Below are 23,581 nucleotides of genomic sequence, written 5' to 3' on the forward strand. Positions count from 1 at the left end.
CACAGCTGCACCAGTATATGCTCAGCTTTACAAGAATCCACTCAAGCCTCATTCTCATCATACTGATTTTTTCCTGGAAAGTGATCCTAAAATGATATTGATAGTAACAATGGAAACTTTTTATGCAAAGAATTAATTCTAACAATGGACAAAATCAAAAAAATCAAAGTGCTTTTCCCCCAGCTGAATGGAACTATATGCATATACCATCTGATTTCCCTTTGCAGAGTATTTAAAAACAAAACAATGTTCTAAACTGGAAAGGATCTTGAGATGAATGATCACAACTATCTATCACATATGAAGAAACTTGATTCAACTTGAATTTGGACAAAATCACCTGGAGGAGATGGCATATTGCTTGTAGAAGAAATGGCTCAGAAAAAGGTATAGAATCAGCTGATGGCTACATTCTTGAATACATTCTGATTAGGTATAAGGCACATTGAAAGGAATATAATGAATTTCCAAGGCAGTTGTAATTTGTTATAAAGAATTGTTCAAAGAAGGAATAAACCCCTACAAGGCCGAAACTGACCTTGGAATGATCAATTGTGAGTCTAGCTGGTACAGGATATAGCCAAAGAAGGAATCATGGCACTATCTGAAAACAACTTAGAATATGGAGAATATGTGACTATTACTAGGTCAATGTGATGCTTGTTTATATACTGTGAAATAAAACTTCTTCTGGGTCTTACAGACAAATCATTCAAATACTGTATGTGATGGTTGCCTTTTAGGTTATAAACACTGAACAATAAAACATTCCAGTAATAGTTTTACGGTTGTTATTATAAGGCAATAACTCTGAAGCCAACAAATGAGTCCATTTTAATGAGAATTTGTTCAGTGAATTTGGAGCCCATCCAAAAAAAAAAAGACTTGTGGGAAGAAAAATTAATTAGTACAAATGTGAGTGCAAATTTTCTGGATATTTTTTTTTGTTTTGTCTTTGTTTTCCTTTTACTTTAAAGCATTTTGTTTGAAGTATACAACTCATGTGCACAATTACAAAGTTTGTACGGCTTTCCTTGGTGACGATAAAAAGTGGTTTTATTGTTATCATTATAATTATTATAAATGGGGATAAAAATTAAAGTGAAAAAAAGAGAGGTCACAGTTTTGTCATTGGTATGTGAAGGTTGTTCCAAGGGCCCATCCAGAGTTCTTCATCTTCTGACTGTGCGTGATCACCGGGCAAGTCCAAAGACTCTTTGATACCTTCATTACCAACGGTGGACTCTTGCTGGTCTGTGCTTTTTAATCTGCCGCCTGCTGCTTTTGTTGCTATGTTGTCAGTGTCTACAGCAGAGGCAGCAAAGGAAACACTACAGGGTCTGGTGTTCAGTTTATCGTTAGATGATGCCCCTGTGGGAAATGTGTTCAGTGGGATGTTTTCCTCATGTGTTACGCCTAACCTATCAAGCTTCTTGAATTGTTTTCCCAGTCTGGCAGGAGATGTGACCTTCAAATTGTTCGAAAGGCAACTTCGACGCGTTCTGATAACTGACCCATTTTGGGCTATGTAGATATTGCCATTGACGTTGGCTGGAATATTGGGGTTGCTGAGACGATTCCTCTGGCTTTCCGGGGCACTGTCCTCTCCAGTGGAGCTGCTCTCATATTCAGGATCAAGGACCAATTTGATCCTTTTCTTTTTGGCCCACTGGAGGACAACAAAAAGAGAGAAAACATTTAAGTATCTCCTAGTTTATTTTTAATGCAGAATATGGCTGCTTTTCTGTCTCTACTAACAAAAAAATCCTAAGCATAGAAATAAGATTTATAATACATAGTTCCCCTGATTAATGCATCAATTTACACTAGTTTCTCACCCCATGCTCTTTGAAATGGAAGGTAAGCACATGTAAAACAATAACTTGTAAAAATACTGTATTGAGAGAATGTCTATGAAACAATAATCCCTTTAGCCATCTTCTTCTCTCTAGTTTGTAGCATGCAGGAAGTTTATTTTTCAAGCATGTGAAAAGCAGGACACAGTGGAAAATTTTGTTGTGCAATTTGTAAAGAGTAAGAGAGTAAAAGATATTCATCCCATCGTGACATTTAAGCAGCATAGTGAAAACGATCTATATTAGCTAAGATATTCTAACTTGGGGAGAAATATCATTGGTACCAACGTTATATCCCAAGCAGTGCTTAAAAGTGTGTGAACCTGTTTGAATTTTCAATATTTCTGCAATATTTCAGTATCATTCATTTGTTTAAGTGAGTCTACTTTTAGGACTTTTGTGGAGAACAAATCATGCTTGAGGTTATATTTATGGAGAAATGTTCAACGTACAAAAGATTGACAAGCATATCTGTATCTATGCCTGCATCTCTGTTTCAATCATATGAAGATATATCCTGGGGAAGAGATGAGCTACATCTGTAAGTATCTCCAGACATGTCCTATACAATGTAAAACAGCTATAGGTGATTCTGCACATTATTACCCTATGGAGGGATCTCTCAGCATCATTTCAGTTCCTGAAATTTGTTCAAGTGAACCAGTAGCTAAAAAACTAGAAGAATTATAGTCATACTGGGATAGGCATAATCATAATTTGATGCACATCTCTCCATGAACAGATAATGAAGAGTTATTTAAAGTTCATACATGAAAGCCTTATTATGAAATAATTCAACTATAACATAAAATAAAAAAAACTGACAAATGTATAGGACTTAGCGATAGAGGTGGTACTCATGCTAATAATAAGGTCAGTATTTTAAAAATAATAACTTTCTTCCAGAATAAGTCATTCAATGACTTATGAAAAGTGCTTGATATTTCTTCTTATCATGGTTCGTTGTAACAAATAAAAGAATAATGTTTATTCTTCAAGGAAGTGGAAGGTATGAAAATGGTTAATGTAATGTATTGGGCTTTGTCTTGTTAAGGGAACATCACATGGGTTAATTGCTGGTAGGTTGTTTAAGCAGGGAAGCTGGCTAATGGCTCCCAGCTCCTCAGACAACCCGTCTCCAGTGCTGCCATTGGCTGCCTCTAGAGTGGCAATAGGTTGCTTTAAACCTATTGGCCGCCACCTAGAGGGCAGGGTATAAATTGCTGCATTCACAGCCCTGTTTCTCAGTTCAGTTCCTGCAAGCAATAAACAATGATCTTTGCTGAACTCACTCGCCTTGTCTCGTCATTGAAGCCACGAACCCAGTATCTAACGGTTAGAAAAAAGACTCTCCACCAAGGAGCTAACATGAACATGTATCTCATCATTTAAATTATTTTTTAAATTTTAAATTTAAATATTCATATTTTATCTAAATATGAAATTAATAAGCAAGCAGCTAAAAAGTCCAATGAGAGTTTATATTATCCTTATAATTGGCACTAGCAAAAAGAAAGCAAAAGCATCAATCTCCTTAAAAATTAATTTCCACACAGAAGAACAAAACTATCAGCGTAAGGAATAAAGGGATAGATTATTTGCAAACAATGTTAAAGTGAGAAAAAAAAATGGTTATAAATAGAACTGCTTTTTAAAGATATGCAGGCACTCTTAGGAAAAAAACACAAACCATGCATTATAGTAGTGTACATATGTTTCAGTGCATAATTAATTCACACGGGTTTCCTTGACGATTGCAATGTCAAGGGAAAACTTGCTTGTGTGAATAAACCATTCCTGGAAAGAAGGATCACAGCAGTTCACAACACTTCAAGCATCTCTACTCCTGAGTAAACAGGTTAACCAGAAAGCATTACGTGGTGATTTACATCTTGCCTGAAATGGCTTTTAACATCCTTATTCTAGAAAGCTTTGTCACAGCACCGAGAGGTTTAATATTTAATTCTTTAGGCCTCTTGACCTTTTCCGGTTGGAACATCTAGCACTTCTGCAAAAGTATGACTCTCTTCCATGTTTTGTCTGTCTAGTTTATTCTGTGAGATTTCCATAGTAACGCTTTCTCATTGGCAAAAAGCAATACACACAGTGCACAGCAAACAAATAAAAAAAAACCCACTTCACTGCAAGCTTTCTAACCATAATCTCACTTTTCTTTTAAAAGGATGTCGAATCACTAGGAATGTCTGATTCTGTAGTATCGGGAACATCTTTGGTATCATGGTCTGATTCACCTAAATACTCTTCAGGGACTTTTTTCTTTATATTTTCACTTTTCACGTTCTCTTTGGAAACTGTTACTGATGTTGGTTTCTTGATAGTGCTTTTCTCCTCTTCAGTAGCATGTCCATCACTCTCTTCTTCACTGCTCCCTGTTTGTTGGCTGGAGGTAATGTTTTCACTGTTGGACGTGGCTTCATGGTCACTTGATTCCTCCTGATCCTCCTCCTCTTCTTCTTCCTCTTCTCCTTCTTCCTCTCCATCTTCCTCTTCCTCTCCTCCTTCTTCCTCTCCTTCTTCCTCTTCTCTTTCTTCCTCCTCTTCTTCTCCTTTTTCTTCCTCCTCTTCTACAATGGAAGGTGATTCTTCTGCGGCTTCAGATGTTTCAGCTATTGCATCATCTAAGTCACTTCCAGCTCTAGAACGTGTTTTGAAACTGGACCCAGAAGTTTCGTCCTTCCTTGACCTTGAAGTAACTTCACTGCTGAGGGAACTTTGCATCAATGATGAGATATTTGACTCTGTATCATCTTCCACAAGGCTAGAAACTTTGCTCTGAGAATTAATTGTTCCGTCTTCTGAGTCGCTGCTTGAGGAGGAGCCAGATGAATCTGAATGTTCTTCATCAGAGTCCACCGTGCTTTCAGTAGCTTCATCTTGGTCTAGGGTAACTTTCAAATAATCTTTATCTGACTGAGATGTCGAAGAACTACTTTCTGATGAGGAGGAGGAGGAAGAGGAGGATGTTGACTTAGTAGATGATGTTGTCACAGAAGATGATGTTGTTTTAGAAGAGGATGTTATTTCTTTCTTTTTTCCATAATCACTAACTTCAGATTCACTTTCTGCTGTGACACTAATTGAGATTCCGGACTTAGATTCGGATTCACTTACTTCCTCAGAGGTACCATGCTCCTGACTTTTCTTCAAAATACTAGCATGTTTAAATTTACGGCCAAGCTTTTTTGAAGATGGTCCATCACCTGCTGATTTCTGCAAGTAGCTTGCCTTAATAACCTTACTGTCTTCTCCATCTGCTTGCTGTGCTGCCATCAGCTTGACATAATCTGAATCTTCGCCTCCTCCTTTTTGTAGCATCATTGGAAATATCTTGGCTTTTTTCCATGGGGATGGTGCTGCTTCAATTGTTGCTGGCCTGTGAGCACTAACTGCTATTCGGCCCAGCTGCATCACTGCTCTTAGTTTTCTTCTTTTCTGGACTGGACTTTCTCTTACAAACTTCTCTTTGCCTTTACTACTAAGAGCTAATTGAGAACCTGGTTTCTGGATTACAGCTCTTCCGACTTGACTTGTTCCCTGTTAATTACATAAATGAAATTTATATATCCCTTTTAGCACAATTTTGGAAAACTTTCTGGAATGAAACTTGATACCATAGAATACGCAGATGTGAAAAAAAATGAAGCAGTTAATATCCAGCACTTATCTAGAATCAAAATAAACAGGTGGATCCTAATTTTTGTAGCATCTTAGGAAACTTGAATCTTGAATGTCTGTGTAGCACTTTTTAAAACGCTGAGTGATAATTAACATTTGCCCCAAAAGCATGATTATTTTTCTTTTTAAAAGTTCTGAATATCTGTATATTCAAGGAATATTGGCAATCACTCTTTTCTTAAAAGAAACTCAAGCTTTTGGGGATTTTGTGTTAGATTTTACATGTTACACAAAATGTTGGGGGTTAGCAGAGATCGCTCCCTTTTAATTTGATATCTCATATATCAACCTGATATTTTGCAAAAGGTTTTAGATATTCATTCGTTAGCTGAAAAAATGGAATTGTATTTTTTAACGATAAACATTTTTTAATTATTACTTGGACCACTAGGGGGCACTACAGATCTGAACAAGAATAGGAGATGTCAAAACCATATTTTAAACAAAGAAATAAAGTCTGGTCTTAGGCCTATATATAACTATAAATGTGGTGTGTCTGTTTAGCAGGATGAAAGTGTAATATATGCTACTTTTCATGAGTTATTGGCTGTTGTATATTAACCATACCGATACTAAACATCTTGAAGACAGTAAGGAAGGAATAGTTGCTGATATGGCAAGAAGTTCAGTGATAAAGAAGATGTATTTATTTCTTTACAATAAAGAAATAAATATGTACTTCAGTCATTCTATAGATGCAAGTAGGTCTCCCTAGTGCTCAGAGGGTAATAATCTAGATAACCTCCAACATTCTTTTCAACTCTGTTCTTCTATGTTCTATGAATGCTGTTACAGAAATAATAAATCAGGGGTCTTCAAACTTGGCCCTTTTATGACTTGTGGACTTCAACTCTCAGAATTCCTCAGCCAGGCACGCTGGCTGAGGAATTCTGGGAGTTGAAGTCCACAAGTCATAAAAGGGCCACAGTTTTTGAAGACCCCTGTAATAAATCAACTAACTAATCCTTAGCTTTAAAATAATGTCAGCTGGTTATTATTCCAAAGGCAGATATAATGACAGATTGTCCACTTAAGAAATAGCAAATGAACTGATGGTTTCAAAGTTTTGTTGATTAAAATTCCTGAGGTTACTTTTATAGTGTTTTAAGCCCTATATAATCCACCTGTGTATATTTGAACTTTTCAAATATTTGTGTTGCACTTTAATTCTGACTTCATGAATTTGGTAGTTCATGGCCCTTATTTATGAATATATTGGCTACCAATTTCTATTTTTTTCCTACATTTTTTAAATTGGCAAAAAAACCCAAACGCGGAAAGTGATATGGGTCCTAAAATAAATGAACGGAAGGTTTTTGGAGAAAAATGTCCCTTCAGTTGTACTTTTGCACTTCGGAATAGCATCAAACCTACCTCTGCTTCTGTAGAAGTCCCCTGTGGACTATAATAATATCCACCATCACTCTCCACAACCACTTCTCCATACTCATCGTACATCCCAGAAGGAGACAACAAGCGCCGCCGGCTTCCGTATTGAGGCAATTCGTACCTGGTGGAAAAACCAGGTACAGACACGTTCCATGTTTTTATACAATTCGATTACTGCTCTACTACATTTTTTTAAAAAAATTATTCCATCACTTTTGGTTTCTCCATCCCTTGCCCAATGAAAGACCTAATTGCTTCTAGACGTACCGTTAAGAGATGTGTCCACATTCTACCTTCACAGATATAAACAAAACCACTCAGAAGTATTAAAAAGTAATAATAGTAAGTGCAAAAGGAGGCATGATTAGTAAGAAATACTATAACATCCCATTCCTGAGAAACAGAATATCATTAATTCCAGTTTAGGTAAAGGTAAAGGTTCCCCCGCACATGCGTGCTAGTCATTTCTAACTCTAGGGGCTGGTGCTCATCTCCGTTTCAAAGCCGAAGAGCCAGCGCTTGTCCGAGGACGTCTCCGTGGTCATGTAGCCAGCATGACTAGATGCCAAAGGCACACAGAACGCTGTTACCTTCCCACCGTAGTGGTCCCTATTTTTCTACTTGCATTTTTACATGCTTTCAAACTGCTAGGTTGGCAGAAGCTGGGACGAGTAACAGGCGCTCACTCTGTTACACGGCACTCGGGATTCGATCCGCCAAACTGCCGACCTTCTGATCGACAAGCTCAGCGTCCCAACCCACTGAGCCACCGCGTCCCAGTTTATGATACAGCTATTTGACCAAAATGCACTAGATATTCCAATTTTATTAAAATATGGTCAGATTTGTGGCTATAACATTACTTCTACTGCAATGGGATAGGAAGAGTTCCTACGTAACATACCTACAGAGAAAAACTACGTATTCCTGTTGGAACAAATTCTTAATAATTTTAAGTTATTTTCAAGTGATCGTGCTTTGCTTTAGGTTCTATGATATAGAGATAAAAATAGTCCCATCAGCTGTAGTGGCACAGTGATTAAAGTGCAGCACTGCAGGCTAACTCTGCCCGAAGCCTTGAATTCAATCCTGACTGGTTCAAGGTTGACTCAGCTTTCCATCCTTCTTAGGTCAGTAAAATGTGAAGCCAGATTGTTGGGGACAATATGCTGACTCAGTAAACCACAGAGAGTGCTGTATATAAGTCTAAGTGCTATTGCTATCCAAAGATAAAATGTATATGCATCATATCATACTGTATCTAATAAAGAATACTTTTGTTGCTTATTTGATTTACCAGCTGAAGACCTGTTATGCAATTAAATTCAAAAGCACAGCAATAATCCACAAACCTTCCAATCTAATTGCCTACTTCTTACTCATTGATGCTAGGGTGGCTCAGTGGGTTAGGACGCTGAGCTTGTCAATCAGAAGGTCGGCAGTTTGGTGGGTCGAATCCCGAGTGCCGCGTAACAGAGTGAGCGCCTGTTACTTGTCCCAGCTTCTGCCAACCTAGCTGTTCGAAAGCACGTAAAAATGCAAGTAAAAAAATAGGGACCACTACGGTGGGAAGGTAACAGCATTACGTGTGCCTTTGGTGTCTAGTCCTGCCAGCCACATGACCACGGAGACGTCCTCGGACAAGCGCTGGCTCTTCGGCTTTGAAACGGAGATGAGCACCGGCCCCTAGAGTCAGAAACAGCTAGCACACATGTGCAGGGGAACCTTTACCTTTACCTTACTCATTGATGCTAGCCTATGATTGTAATAAACTTTAACTACCTCTCTATCTGGTTTCATTCTTGAACATCATTGAAAAGTGAACAGAATCAGAGTCAAGTGCTTTTTAACATAATGGATTTTGACAAGCAATTGATATTAATAATAGGTAAATCTTTCCCAGCCTGTCTTCCAGGTACACCATGTGTTATAGGGATGGCATTTCAATTAATTTCTCATGATTAAAAAAGCCTGATAAAGAGGTCTATTGTTTAAATTAACTAATGCTAAATACCATGAGCATAGTCTTCAGATTCCAGCTATGATGTTTCCAATAAACAATAACAGTAGAGATTTATAATCTATGAAGTCATATTAAAAATGAATCATACCCATGCTCATAACTGTAATAATCTTGCCCATAATACTCTTGGCCAGGATCAATACCTGATTCCATTGAAAGTTCCTGCAATACAGAGGAATACACAAATCCATATGCTATTAAATGTAAACAACCTTGAGTACAGTATGTCACAATAGCAGCAGCATAGTTGCTTGGTCTTAGGTTGCACTCTAGGCATTAAAAAACAATAACATTTTCTAGATGATTTTCTTCATATAACAGAACAGAATAACATAATTGGAATGGACCTTGGAGATCTTCTAGTCCAACCCTCTGCTCAAGCTGGAGACCCTATGCCATTTTAGACAGGTGGTTGTCCAATCTCTTCTTAAAAACCTCCAGTGTTGGAGCACCCATAACTTTTTAAGGCAAACTATTCCTCTGATTAATAGTTCTAACTGCCAGGAAATTACTCCTTATTGTTGGTTGGTTGGCTCTCTTCTTGATCAGTTTCCATCAAGTGCTTCTTGTTTTGCCTTCAAGTTTTTTACCCCTTCTTCTTTGTGACAGTCCGTTGGGCTAATGCCTCCTTAAGTAACACCAGCTGCCTGCAATTAGTGCAGGTTCGCATCCCACCAGGCTCAAGGTTGACTCAGCCTTCCATCCTTCCGAGGTAGGTAAAATGAGGACCCAGATTGTTGGGGGCAATTAAGCTGACTTTGTAATAATGCCGCTTGGGGTGTGTGTGAAATTCCTAATAAGCAGGCATATACATAGAATGAAGGCTACTGCTAAGCTTGTAAGCCGCCCTGAGTCTTCGGAGAAGGGCGGGATATTAATGGAATTAAAATAAAAATTAAAAAAAATGTTATCATCCCCAGTTCCTCAAACCGTTCTTCATATGTTTTAGCCTACATCTTTGTTGCTCTTCTCCGCACTCTTTCTACAGTCACAACATCTTTTTTACATTGTGGCAACCAAAACAGGATGCAATATCCCAAGTGTGGTCTTAGCAAGGTTTAATGCTCAGATCCAGGGGCACTGAAAGTACTGCGGTTCTGTTCAGAACTAACATTTGGCACTGTTGTAATTCTATGCCAATGCCACCTTTAAATTCTTTTTAAGATTGTGTTCAATTCTATTTAGAATTCCAAAAAAGATCTAGCTGACAGATGGTGCACATTTACACTAAAGCTGAAAAAAAACCAGTATTTTATTACTGTGCTTTCTGCATAATCTTTAGCACGTTGCTTTCTTATGCCAACTGTTTTTATTTTATTGCTATATATTTATTTAAAATATTTCTTTAAAAATACTGTTCAAAATTCAATAAGAATTCAACACATTCACAGGATGTCACAGCTGTTGAACAAACTATTTGTAAGAAACATTACATAATTTTAGTAGAATTGCTATAATGACAACTATTGTTCATTATATCATTTATTCCCTTTTAATCTATTGACAATTCTGTAAGGGTGCCTCTCATTCCTGGTGAAATGTTTGTTCTGGTTTAAGAACAGCAAATAACAAGACTGCATATAATGATGCTCTAAAAAAAGTATTATACACATGTAAAAAAAGTCCATGTGCATGCATGAAATGCACACACAAAAAAGTATCAAATATCATGGTACATGAAATTTGTTACCATGGATACCCAGGTCTACTATATAATTTTAAATATAATTATGGATACAATGAACTGAGGAAACTGGATAATGAGGGGTCCTTGAATTTGAAGGTTTGTATAATATCAAGTATGTGCAATTTAAATCTTTATGTAAGCATTTTTACAACCTCTTCAGGAAAATGTCACAAGTTAGTTTGCTGAAGAGAACAAAGGGCTTTTACTTCTCCCAATAATATCCCCCCTTCTTTTTTTTTCCTTGCAAATATGATATACAAACTTCTCCCCTACTGATCTAAGGGAACACTTGTCAATGAAGCCCATTTCAATATTCTCAGGTGTGCCTAGGGCAGCTGCCTGATGTCAATGCTGAAAACATTGACATGTTTTTGCACTGACAATATAAAAGGCAGCCTTTTGCTTTAACTGTTTGGCTTTGAATCACTAAAGCGTGGGAGGAATTCAACCCGGATGTTTTGAGAAGATAAGGGATAGCGCTGCAGAAGGGAAATTAAACTTCGTGTGTTATACTAATTGGTGAATGTGATTTATGATGTGTAATTAAGGGAGGGAATTCTGTAGAATAGGATGTGTAAAGGGGAGGAGAATTCAGATTCTGGCATCCATCCATGAGTGCCGATGCTCCGTTCTCATTATTATAGACTTTTTTTAGAATAAACAATCATGCAGTATTCTTTGATCTGTCTCATTAATCAGAACCATGACACCTGACTTTAGGAACTGTCAGCCAGAGGAATGGATTGTCTACATGAAGTTAAAAATTCTTTCCTGCAGCTCTTGAAAATAAACAAACAAAAATAGTGGATTGTCATCTGTCAGAGAAACTCTAGTAGATCTGCTGTCAACCCCTCTAGGTAGACCAGATAAGCAAATCAATTCCCAAAGGAAGGTTGGAAATAGTTGTACTGACATTGACTATAATCACAGAATCTTGCAACTCTGATTGTGCTATACTGCAGGGGTCCCCAGCCCCCAGGCCACGGCCCACTATAGGGCCGTGGCTTGTTTGAAACTGGGCCATGCAAGTGGCTGGCTGGTGCAGCCATGTGAACAGTTCAACTTGTGTGAGTGGCAGGCCGGTGAGCACATGCACACAGCTCAATTTGCACGAGCAGCAGTAAAAGTTGGAGACTGCTGCTAGATGCACCCTCTCCTGCCAGAGTGAATCAGAGATGGATCTGCCTGAGATGCTTCTGAACATTTAAATATTTTGATTTTTTTCCCCTGCCACTAGATAATGGTGTCTACTTTTAATGGTCAAAGTTATCTTACTTATCTCTGGCCTGCACTGAACAGTGATTACAATTCAGGATTTTAAGGCTGCACCTAATTATAAGATTCTAATATAAGTGGAATCCAGAGGACAAAATGTTTACGGTCAAAAAAATAAAGATGGCAGCTGTGATGATGCAGTTGGAGCTGCAATCATGGCCATGATTTTGGATATTTTTTAAGTCATACCTTTTGAACCTGCCTGGTGGCACATATTGGCTTTGATAAATCAGCTTTGTTTTCAATATGGTCATTTTCCTGTCCATCATGCTGGATTAAAATATCAAATATGATCTGTTGTGTACTTATAATTATCTATTTTGCAAAGATGTAATCTGTTTGAAACTTATGTTGGACTTAAAAATGAGCTAAGGGCAAGGACTCTATGACAGATGTTACAGATGTGTCAACTTGAAAGGCCCTAAAATCAGCTGGCTGAACTGCAAAGCAGTGATGCCAGTGCATTTAAACAAATATATCATATATTGGTTTCCTTTTCCTTCTCTGACAATGAAAATATGGCCCACAACGTTTGTCAGGATCTAGAACTTAAGACAAGTGCTTTGAAAATTCTAGAATAAGAAAGAATATAGTACCTCAGGTCTGAGAAGAGAAGGTCTCAGCAATTGCTGTTGCTGACAAAGAAACAATATAAATTTGATTTAATTGCAAATAGCAAATAAAGAGTTCCAAAGTAATTTTGACATCATTATAACAATAATATACTTTTACAGGGTTAAAACAGAGATACCATTTCGTTTCAGCATGAAATTCCATCCCGAATCTCATTCCGGTGTCCGTTTTTACATTCAGGTCAAAAAATATTTAGGCGTCCCTGGCACACAAGTCCCTGACCACGGCATCAGGAATTTTCTTCCCAATTAAGCAAAAATTATGAATTTTGAAAAACCTTCTCGGGACAACAAGAAAAGCTTGATTTGTAAAAACTAGAAAAAGCACCATTTCTAAGCATGAAATTTAATCTTGAATCTCATTATTCCATCTGTTTTTACATTTGGGTCAAAAAAGTTTTTTGCCTCCTGGGCACAAAAATCCCCGACCCCAGAATCTGGAATTTCGTTCTCCGCACACCTCAAAATATGCTCGAGTTTTAAAAACTAGAAAATCACCATTTTTAAGCATGAAATTTAACCGTGGAACTCATTCTGCAATCCATTTTTACATTTGGGTCAAAAAATCTTTTTTTGCGTCCTGGTCACCGAAAATCCTGACCCCAGCATCAGGAATTTCCTTCCCCAGACAGCAAAATAAGCTTGATTTGTAAAAACTAGAAAAGCATGAAATCATGAAATTTAATCTTGAATCTCATTGTGCCATCTGTTTTTACATTTGGGTCAAAAAAGTTTTTTGCCTCTTGGGCACAAAAATCCCTGATCACAAATTTCCTTCCCTGCACAACAAAAAATGCTTGATTTTTAAAAACTAGAAAAAGCACAATTTTTAGCATGAAATTTAAGCCTGAATCTCATTCTGCAGTCCGTTTTCACATGTAGGTCAAAAAATATTTTTTTTGCCTACTGTTCACCAAAATGCCTGATGCTGCAATCAGGAATTTCGTTTTCTGCACACCTCAAAAAGTGCTTGATTTTTAAAAACTAAAAAAGGCACCATTTTTAAGCATGAAATTTAACCCCGAATCTCATTCTAACATCCGTATTCACCATTTGGGTCAAAAAAACCTTTTTGCCTCCTGGTCACTGACGTCCCTGACCCTGGCATCAGGAATTTCCTTCCCCAAACAGCAAAAAAAGCTTGATTTGTAAAAACTAGAAAAAGCACCATTTTAAGCATGAAATTTAAGCCTGAATATCATTATGCAGTCCGTTTTTTCATTTGGGTCAAAAAATTTTTTTTCCCTCCTGGTCACTGACATCCCTGACCCCGGCATCTGGAATTTCCTTCCCTGCACAACAAAAAATGCTCAATTTTTAAAAACTAGAAAAAGGACCATTTTTAAGCATGCAATTTAAGCCTGAATCTCATTCTGCAGTCCGTTTTCACATTTAGGTCAAAAAATATTTTTTTTGCCTCCTCTTCACCGAAATGCCTGATGCCGGCATCAGGAATTTCGTTCTCCGCACTCCTCAAAATATGCTTGATTTTCAAAAACTAGAAAAAGCACCATTTTTAAGCATGATATTTAACCCCGAATCTAATTCTGCCGTCCATTTTCATATTTATTTATTTGTTTATTTATTTATTTAATTAAATTTTTATACCGCCCTTCTCCCGAAGGACTCAGGGCGGTGAACAGGGCATATCTTAAAACTACAAAAATACAAAAGTTAAAGAATTAAATTATTGCCCACAATAAAAACAATAAAAAATATATATAAATATTAAAACCCTAAGTAATTCCCCATCAGGCCAGGCCAGCTTGTTCAAATAAATGGGTCTTTAACCCGCGCCGGAAGGAGCGGAGATCTGGTGCCATCCGGAGCTCAACCGGCAGCTGATTCCACAAAGCCAGAGCGCCCACAGAGAAGGCCCTCCCCCTGGGGGCCACCAGCCGACATTCTCTGACTGGAGGCACCCTGAGGAGTGAAATATTTTTTTTGCCTCCTGGGCACACCCCGCACACCAAAAAATGCTTGATTTTTAAAAACTAAAAAAGCATCATTTTTAAGCATGAAATTTAACCCCGAATCTCATTTTAGCATCCGTTTTCATATTTGGGTCAAAACGTTTTTTGGCCTCCTTGGCAGAAAAATCCCTGAATTTCCTTCTGGCACACCAAAAAATGCTCGATTTTTAAAAACTAGAAAAAGCTCCATTTTTAAGGATGAAATTTAAGCCTGAATCTCATTATGCAGACCTTTTTTACATTTGGGTGAAAAAATTTTTTTTTCTCTTGGTCACCAAAATCGCTGACCCCGGCATTAGTAATTTCCTTCCCCGGGCACAAAAAAGCGTTTGATTTTTAAAAACTAGAAAAAGCTCCATTTTTAAGCATGAAATTTAAGCCTGATTCTCATTCTGCCATCTGTTTTTAAATTTGGGTTAAAGAAAAATTTTGCTCCCTGGGCACAAAAATCCCTGATGCCGGCATCATGAATTTCCTACCCCGCACACCAAAAAATACTCAATTTTTAAAAACTAAAAAAAGCATCATTTTTAAGCATGAAATTTAACCCCTAGTCTCATATCTCCGTTTTCATATTTCGGTCAAAAAAACCTTTTGCCTTCTGGGCACAAAAATTCCTGATGTCCCTGCATCTGGAATTTCCTTCCCAGCGCAACACAAAAACCTTGATTTTTAAAAACTAGAAAAACCACAATTTTGAAGCATGTAATTTAAGCCTGAATCTCATTATGCAGTCTGTTTTTACATTTGGGTGAAAAAATGTTTTTGCCTCCTAGTCACAAAAATCCCTGACCCCAGCATCTGGAATTTACTTCCCCGCACACCAAAAAATGGTCGATTTTTTCAAAATAGAAAAAGCACCATTTTTAAGCATGAAATTTAACCCCGAATTTCATTTTAGCGTACATTTTCATATTTGAGTCAAGAATTTTTTTTTCCTCCTGTTCACAAAAATCCGTGATTCAAGAATCAGGAATTTCCTTCCCTGGACAGCAAAAAAAGCTTGATGTTTAAAAACTAGAAACAGCACCATTTTTATGCATGAAATTTAACCCCAAATCTCATTCTAACGTCTGTTTTCACATTTGTATCAAAAAATTTTTTTGCCTCCTGGACCCTGAAATCCCTAAACCCAACATCAGGAATTTCCTTCCCCAGACACCAAAAAATGCTTGATTTTTGAAAACTAGAAAAAGGACCATTTTCAAGCATGAAATTGAAGCCTGAATCTCATTCTGCAGTCCGTTTTCAAATTTGGGTGAAAAATTTTTTTTGCCTCCTGGTCACTGGTCACTGAAATCCCTGAATTTTCTTCCCTGGATATCATAAAAAGCCCGATTTTAAAAACTAGATAAAGCACCATTTTAAGCATGAAATTTAAACGCAAATCTCATTGTGTTGTCCGTTTTTATATTTGGGTAAAAAAAAAAATCGCCTCCTTGCCCGAACAATCCGTGACCCTGGCAATACGAATTTCCATCTCCAGACACCAAAAAAACTCATGATTTTTAAAAATTAGAAAAAGCACGATTTTTAAAGAGGAACTTTAACCCGGAATCCCATTGTGCTGTCCGTTTTTACATTTGGATCAAAAAAATATTTTTCCTCCTGGCCATCAAAATCACTGATGTCGGCATGAGGAATTTCCTTCCCCTCACCTTAAAAAAGGTCAATTTTTAAAAACTAGAAAAAGCACCATTTTTAAGTATGAAATTTAACCCCGAATCTCATTCTGGTGTCCCTTTTTACATTTGGGTCAACGAAAATTTTCGCCTCCTGCTCACAAAAATCTGTGACCCCGGCATCACAAATTTCCATCCCCGTCCACCAAAAAAACCACGATTTTTAGAAATTAGAAAAAGCACCATTTTTAAGCATGAAATTTAACCCTGAATAGCATTCTGCCATCTGTTTTTACATTTGGGTCCAAAAATTTTTTTTGCTTCCTGGTCACTGAAATCCTTGATGCATCAGGAATTGCCTTCCCCGCACAACAAAAAATGCTCGGTTTTTAAAAACTAGAAAAAGCATCATTTTTAACCATGAAATTTAGCCCTGAATCTCATTCTGCTGTATATTTTTATATTTGGGTGGAAAAAAATTTTTGCCTCCTGGGCACAAAAATCCTTGATGGCATCACGAATTTCCTTCCCCAGACTTCAAAAATATCAATTTTAAAATCTAGAAAAAGCACCATCTTTAAGTATGAAATTTAACCCTGAATCTCATTCTGCCATCTGTTTTTACATTTGGATCAAAAAAAAATTGCCTCCTGGTCACCAAAATTCTATCACGAATTTCCTTCCTCGCATAACAAAAAAATCTCAATATTTAAAAACTAGAAAAAGCACCATTTTTAAGCATGAAATTTAACCCACATATTTTATTCTGCAGTCCGTTTTTTCATTTGGGTCAAAAAACATTTTTGCCTCCTAGTCACCAAAATCCCTGATGCTGGCATCAGGAATTTTCTTCCCCGGACACCAAAAATTGCTCGATTTTTAAAAACTAGAAAAAGCACCATTTTAAAGCATGAAATTTAAACCCAAATCTCATTCTTCTGTCCGTTTTTATATTTGTGTAAAAAATATTTTCACCTCCTGGCTACATTCGGGTCAAAAAAAAAATGGTCTTCCTGGCATTCCATTAGGTATTTCCTTCCCCTTAGCTTGGCTGTCTATGCTGGATCAATAAATTATACCACTTACAATACAAGAAAAGGCACATTTTTATAAATAAAATCTGTCTATTTGGGAATAGGTTTTTTTTTCTGGTGCATCTTTTCTGAAAACACTTAAATCATAATTACTCATTTATTATAGTAAATAATGTTTTTTTTAAAAAAAATGAAATGTATGCAACAAACAGAAAGAAAAAGGAACTAGAGGTTTTATATCTAAAAGCTCTGGAAGACTTATACGCATCCATATACTGTATCTCACTGATAACATTTAAGTCAGTTGATTAAATTCTTCAGCCTATGCTGAAGGAAACAGCTATAAATTATAACTTTTTACTAAAATAAATGTAGGGAATGCGTGTCTTACCTCTTGCTGTGCATATCCACGTCTGAATTACAAATTTAAAAAGAAAAGAAAAACATGCCATTAATTCAATTACTTGTATTACATTTGTCAATGAAAATATATGTTCCAGAAAAGGAGGTTAAAAATAATATGTGGTAAACTCGTGGGAAAATCCACTGGAAATAATGAGAAAGAAGGGAATTGGTTGTTATGGCAACAATAAATGCATAGCTCATAAATTTATCTAGCATAGGAGTACTATGAACTTGAATAATGGCATAAAAGTACATTGAATTCTAATTTGCTAAAGAGAACACATTTCATCTGATATTGGCTATATGGGATATAGACACCTTTGGTGCCCTGAAAGCAATTCTTTTTTTCATCTCCCCTTCATCCTTCCTTCCAAAATTCACAAAAGCAAAAATGGAGTTTCTATTTGTGCTTTGGATCTTCTCTCCATATTTTATATCTTGTTCTCATCTCCCTGCTTCTTTTACCCAGAAATCACTTCAGAAAATTAGTAAACTTCTGCTACAGGAGGACTTGCCTCATATTTGGAAAAAAAAGATTGATAGGGGTGCACAATTGTGATCAGCTCAGTATATACTGTCTACCTGAAAGCTCTCAGGTGCACATTTAATTTGCAATTGAGCAAGGATGTTAACCATCCATACTTAATTATGTTGAAGGACATAACATTTCAATTATGACTGCTGAATTAAATAGGATAACAGAGTTGGAAGGGACCTTGGAGGTCTTCTAGTCCAACGCCTCTTCAAGTAGGAGACCCTATACTATTTCAGATAAATGGATGTTCAATCTTATCGTAAAAACCTCCAGTGATGGAGCACCCACAACTTCTGAAGGCAAGCCATTTCTTACTTCTAGGTTGGTTCTTGTTGTGATTCAGGGTCAGCCTGTGGGTTCGGCAGTTGGGTCGGACGACTCAGAGGAGGAGGGGGGTGTTGAAGACCTTGCTGAGGGGGTTGAAGATCTTGCTGATGATAGCCCTCAGGCAGGCCCCTCCCACTTGGTCACCATGGAGACCCAGCTGTGTGAGCCTGACAGTGTGGATGAAGATGACCCACAGCTGGCCCTGTTCAAGGACGCCCGACGCAGGAGGCAGTCAAGTAGGAGTAAACAGAGGAAGGCTGTGGGGCTTCTCGGAAGGAGGCAGAGAGAGGCCACGCCCTGAACTCTTTATAAAGGGAATGTGTGGGGAGGGCTGGTTTGCTGAAAGCAACCGCTCAGATAGTGCTTCAAAGCTCCTGTATCTTGGTTCGTGTCTTGTTTGTTTTTTGTAGTAATAAATTTGGCAGACGTCATTCCAGCCTCTTGCCGTTTGTAAAGGGGTTGCCTTTTCTGCAGGGCCGGTAGCAGGCTGGTACAGAACAGTTCTCTCCTTGGTTGCTCTTCATACTGCCCCTTAGCTGCTTTGTAGAATAGGTTGACTCCTTCTTCTTTGTACCACCCTTTAGATATTGGAACACTGCTATCATGTCACCCCTAGTCCTTCTTTTCATTAAATTGTAGGACAATGTAGGGTCCTTCTATACCATAAATAGTTCTTGAGCCAAATTTGTTGTTGTAAAGAAAAGGAAAAATCAGTGCCTCTGGGGAGTTTATTGAGCTGAATTCTCAAAATTGATTCCAGATGCTACTGAAATCATCCATGCAATCTATTTCCTGTTTAGTATGTACAGAATTCCCAGTTTAGGCTTCTTATTATGTCTTTACAGGCTACTGATTTTGACAAGTTATGAACCTCCTCCAGATAGGGCCTTTTTCTATTTAATTTGGATCTTTTGCTTTATTGAGCTATACAGTAGATTTGTTTGAGAAGAAACAAATGCTTAAAACTGTGCTAAGTTCAAGCTAGGGGAGAGGCAGCAGATGAGAGAAACCATTTAATCATACCTAAGGGAAAAATAAAGAACAATCTGGAAGAGTACATTTAATTTTTAATACTACCATCTGTAAAGCTTTTCAATTAGCATTCATTCTATGTAGAGGATTATTAGAGGTGAATTGTTGCTGTAGGCCATTTGATAGATAAATAATGAATGTTTAAAATGAAGATGATCAATGACATTTCAAAGTCTACTTGAAGCCACAGTGAAACTCACAGCATTTTTTTTTCCTGGATGACATCTTCCAATGCCCCCATCCTTTTTGAAAACTTAAGTCTTCTCCTCTTTAAGAAAGTTGCATTGGGAGAAGGCAATCTGCAGAATGAGACAAGCTGCACAGAGTTAGCTTAACTCCTCTGCATTCATTGCTACCAAAGCATTTTTCTCCTACTTGAATCTGATTGGAATAAGGTAAAGGTAAAAGTTTCTCCTGTCCAGTCATTTCTAAGTCTAGAGGCCAATGTTCCTCTTGGTTTCTTAGCAGAGATAGCCAGCATTGTCCAGAGATCCTTTCAGTGGTCATGAAAGAGTATACACTGAGGCATGTGCAACCCTGTTACCTTCCCACCGAAGTGGTACCTATTTATCTACTTGCTTCTGCATGCTTTCTAACTGCTAGGTAGGCAGACCCCGGGGCAAGTTACAGGAGCTCACTCTGTTGCATGGCACTCAAGATCTTGAACCTGGGCTGTCGGCTTTCCAGCTGACAAACTCTGTGTCCTTAACCAGTGAGCCATCGTGCCCCCTTGATTGGAATGAAAAAAAAGACAATTCACTGGGAAAAGTAAGAAGAAAGGAGTTTAAATTCTTCTCCAGTTCAGCAACTCTTTCATGCATACATTCTATGTATATGCCCCCCCCCGATACAAGCATGAGCCTAAAATTTCAAATGTGAAAAGAGTGGGTGGGAAAAAGGAATATTATACCATGTTTTCCCTAAAGTAAGACCTACCCTGAAAATAAGCCCTAGCTTAATTTTGGGGGGTGGGTATAATATAAGCCCTACCCCCAAAATAAGCCCTAGTTTTGGGGCAAGGTGCACGCCTAAAAATCAAGCTAGGGCGGGCGTGAGGGTGGTGCTGCCCCATGCGCCCCACACCCACTTACCAGGCCTCCCATGAATTGACACCTGCCTCTCCTCGCTGACCCACTTCTTCTGCGGTGTGCCCCGGCCTGCATTTCACCATCAGAGGCCTTTCCAGAAGGCCTCTGAAGCTGAGTACCAAGCTATGGATTCAAGCCATAGCTCAGAACTCAGCTGAACAGGCCTTCCAGAAAGGCCTCTGACAGCAAAATACAGCTCGGAGCTCCATTCTCAGCTGCCGCAAGGTGAGTGGAGAAGACACTCCCTGAAAATAAGTCCTGATGCCTCTTTTGGAGGCCCCTTCAAAAATAAGATTGGGTCTTATATTTGGGGAAACACAGTAGTTTACAGTAATTTTAGTAAGAGTTAAACTTACTGCTCCTGCATGCTAACACTTTATAATAATGCCTCTTCCAAAATTTCCAGAGCTAGGAGAATTGAGAGTTTAAGAAAAGAAATGATATCAGAATATGCCACTTTATATAATGTCCACACCTGGGAGGGGTCTAAGTAAAAATAATATTCTGAAATTGTGCTCATTTTCAATTACAAATTGCTGATGATTTCTTTTAATTGCACTTTTCTGAGTGTTGCTGGTTCAGGGGTTTTTCGAAAGAGCTAGCTATGGGAATGTATAATTTACAAGTTACTCTGTTTGATCTTAAATGAAAATAAGGAATTCTGCTGTTTTAGCAGATGGTCATAGCATTAGGTTTTTTAATGAAATAAATCTCAATAATCAAGTGAAAATTATACATAATCGAACAGACCAAACAGTTTAAAAATAACTGCTTTCATTTCCCAAGTATATCGTATTTCTTAGAGAAAGGGGTTTAAATAATAATAATAATAATAATAATAATAATAATAATAATAATAATAATAATAATAATAATAATAATAATAATAATAATAATAATAATAATAATCCGAATCTCTTAATGACACTATTTTAATTTGGACAGTGTATATGCAGTGAAACATCTTGATTCATGCAGAATCAAAATCTTAACTGGTAGCCATAGCCAGGAGGGTCCTTAGACAATTGCACTACAAGTTGTGTATCAGTTGCACCCATTTCTGCACCAGGAGGTCTTACTCAAGGTTACTCGTGCTTTAGTCACTTCTTGTATGGATTACTGCAATGTGTTTTACATGGAACTGCCCTTGAAGGGTTTAGGAAACTATAACTTGTTTAACATGCAGGCAGTTATGCATGTTCCAGGTTCTGCACATTACATCTCTGCTCCGTGAGTTGCATTAGCTGTTTGCTTCCAGGTTCAGTTCATGATCTAATGATCTATAAAACTCTGCATGGCAAGGAACTGCAGTTGCAGCTTTACCTTTTCAACCCATCTGGACTGGCAAGGGTGGAGTATTGCAGGTGCTATCATCCAGGGAGTATTGTGGGATTCTAGAAGAAAGTTTCCCATCAACCAGGGGTTGTCATCCAGGATTCCTAGAGGATAACTTTTTCTGCTATGGCATCTGCCCTGCAGAACATCATTCCCCAGAAATCAGATTAGCTCCAAATGTGCTGAATTTTCTAGGGCTCTGAAGACCTAGTTTTGCTAACAGGCATGGGGACAAATGGGATTGTGTATTTAATGATTTTTAAAATATGACTCTACATGATTTTTGTATTGTTCTTTTTTCATTTTTTCATTTGTTTTATTTGTCTGTAAAGTGCCCCAAAGACATATATATGAGATGGGTGGCTATATAAATTTGGCATGGCGGTGCAGTGTTTATAATGTAGTATTGCAGGCTGACTCTGCCCACTGCCAGGAGTTCATTCCTGACCAGCTCAACGTTGACTCAGCTTTCCATCCTTCCAAAGTTGGTGAAATGAGGACCCAAATTGCTGGGGGACAATATGCTGACTTTGCAAACTGCTTAGAGAGGGCTATAAAGCACTATGAAGTGGGATATACAGTAACTAAGTGCTATTGCTATAAATTTGAAAAATAAATAAAACTTCTGAACAACTGACTTTAAACAAAAAATAACCACACATATTACTGTGATGGAAATGCGAATGGATGCTTTCTGTCAACTGCACAGGTGAACGTAGTAACATTTTGGATATGACAAAAACACAGTGGATGGTAGAGTAATGGAGTGGAGTGGAAGAAGCCAGGATTTTCAGACTTGGAGAGATTTGGAGCTTTGTTGTTTTTATGTATCTTTCACTACTCCAGTTCCCATGTATATATCTGGGGAAATGCTTTTTGCTTTTTGCTTGGGCCAAAGTTGATTTTATGAAGGGGAAAAAAATCAAGGACAATATGATTTTGGAGTCTCTTTTCTAGTGACTGGAGAGAAACCAAATGTATGTATGTATGTATCTTTGTAAGTATCTATATACGTGTCTACATATATGTCTCTCTCTCTATATATATATGTATATGTCACATGATTATGTCCTGCCTGCCTAACAGATAAGAAAATATTTGTACTTCTCTACTAATTTATATATATATATATATATATATATATATATATATATATATATATATATATATATATATATATAATCAGTTGCTCAGTTCTCTGTGTTCTCTGTGTCTGTGCTGTTTTGTTTACATTGATTTGATTTAAAGGATTTCCTGTTTCTCAGACAAGCCTCATTGAAAATACCTTGCAACAGAACAAAAACATAGATCAAACTCAAGGCAGGGAAGAGAATGAAGAGTTAAAACTAGGTTTACCTTCTGGCTTGGTCATAAAAATTTGATTATTTAAAATGTGAAAGCTTGAAAGATACTATCTATCTCAATTTTTGATACATAAGCCTTGTTTCCGAGTACCCTGCAGAAAGATCATTTTTCTTTCGAATCAGATTCTTTCAATTCTTCTAGGTCCAGAATAATATTTTTCAGAGGCTCTCAGTATAATGTGGTAGATGAGATTTCTCCCTCCTGTTCCTCTGGGCCTCTGATTAAGCAAAGCTGCAGAAATCCTTGTACCGTGAGCTGCCTCAACAGTACTATATTTTTCAATGCTTCCATTCTCTGACTGTATGCA

General features: G+C 37.5%; 1 protein-coding gene across 1 annotated transcript in view; it reads right to left on the reverse strand.

Annotated features, from left to right (window-relative positions):
* Positions 1-913: 913 nt before the first annotated feature.
* PCDH15 (protocadherin related 15) overlaps positions 914-23,581 on the reverse strand; it is a gene marked incomplete at its 5' end in the record, with an annotated part of 435,974 nt that continues 413,306 nt past the window's right edge. Inside the window, 5 exons of the mRNA XM_081330024.1 lie at positions 914-1,669; positions 6,927-7,062; positions 9,053-9,126; positions 12,523-12,561; positions 17,579-17,600. Of these exons, the coding sequence (XP_081186150.1) occupies positions 1,118-1,669; positions 6,927-7,062; positions 9,053-9,126; positions 12,523-12,561; positions 17,579-17,600 (823 nt within the window). The 3' untranslated portion in view covers positions 914-1,117. The remainder of the gene's footprint in view (positions 1,670-6,926; positions 7,063-9,052; positions 9,127-12,522; positions 12,562-17,578; positions 17,601-23,581) is intronic.

Source organism: Vipera berus (genome assembly GCF_964194415.1).
Source record: "Vipera berus genome assembly, chromosome: 5".
NCBI classification, from domain to species: Eukaryota; Metazoa; Chordata; class Lepidosauria; order Squamata; family Viperidae; genus Vipera; species Vipera berus.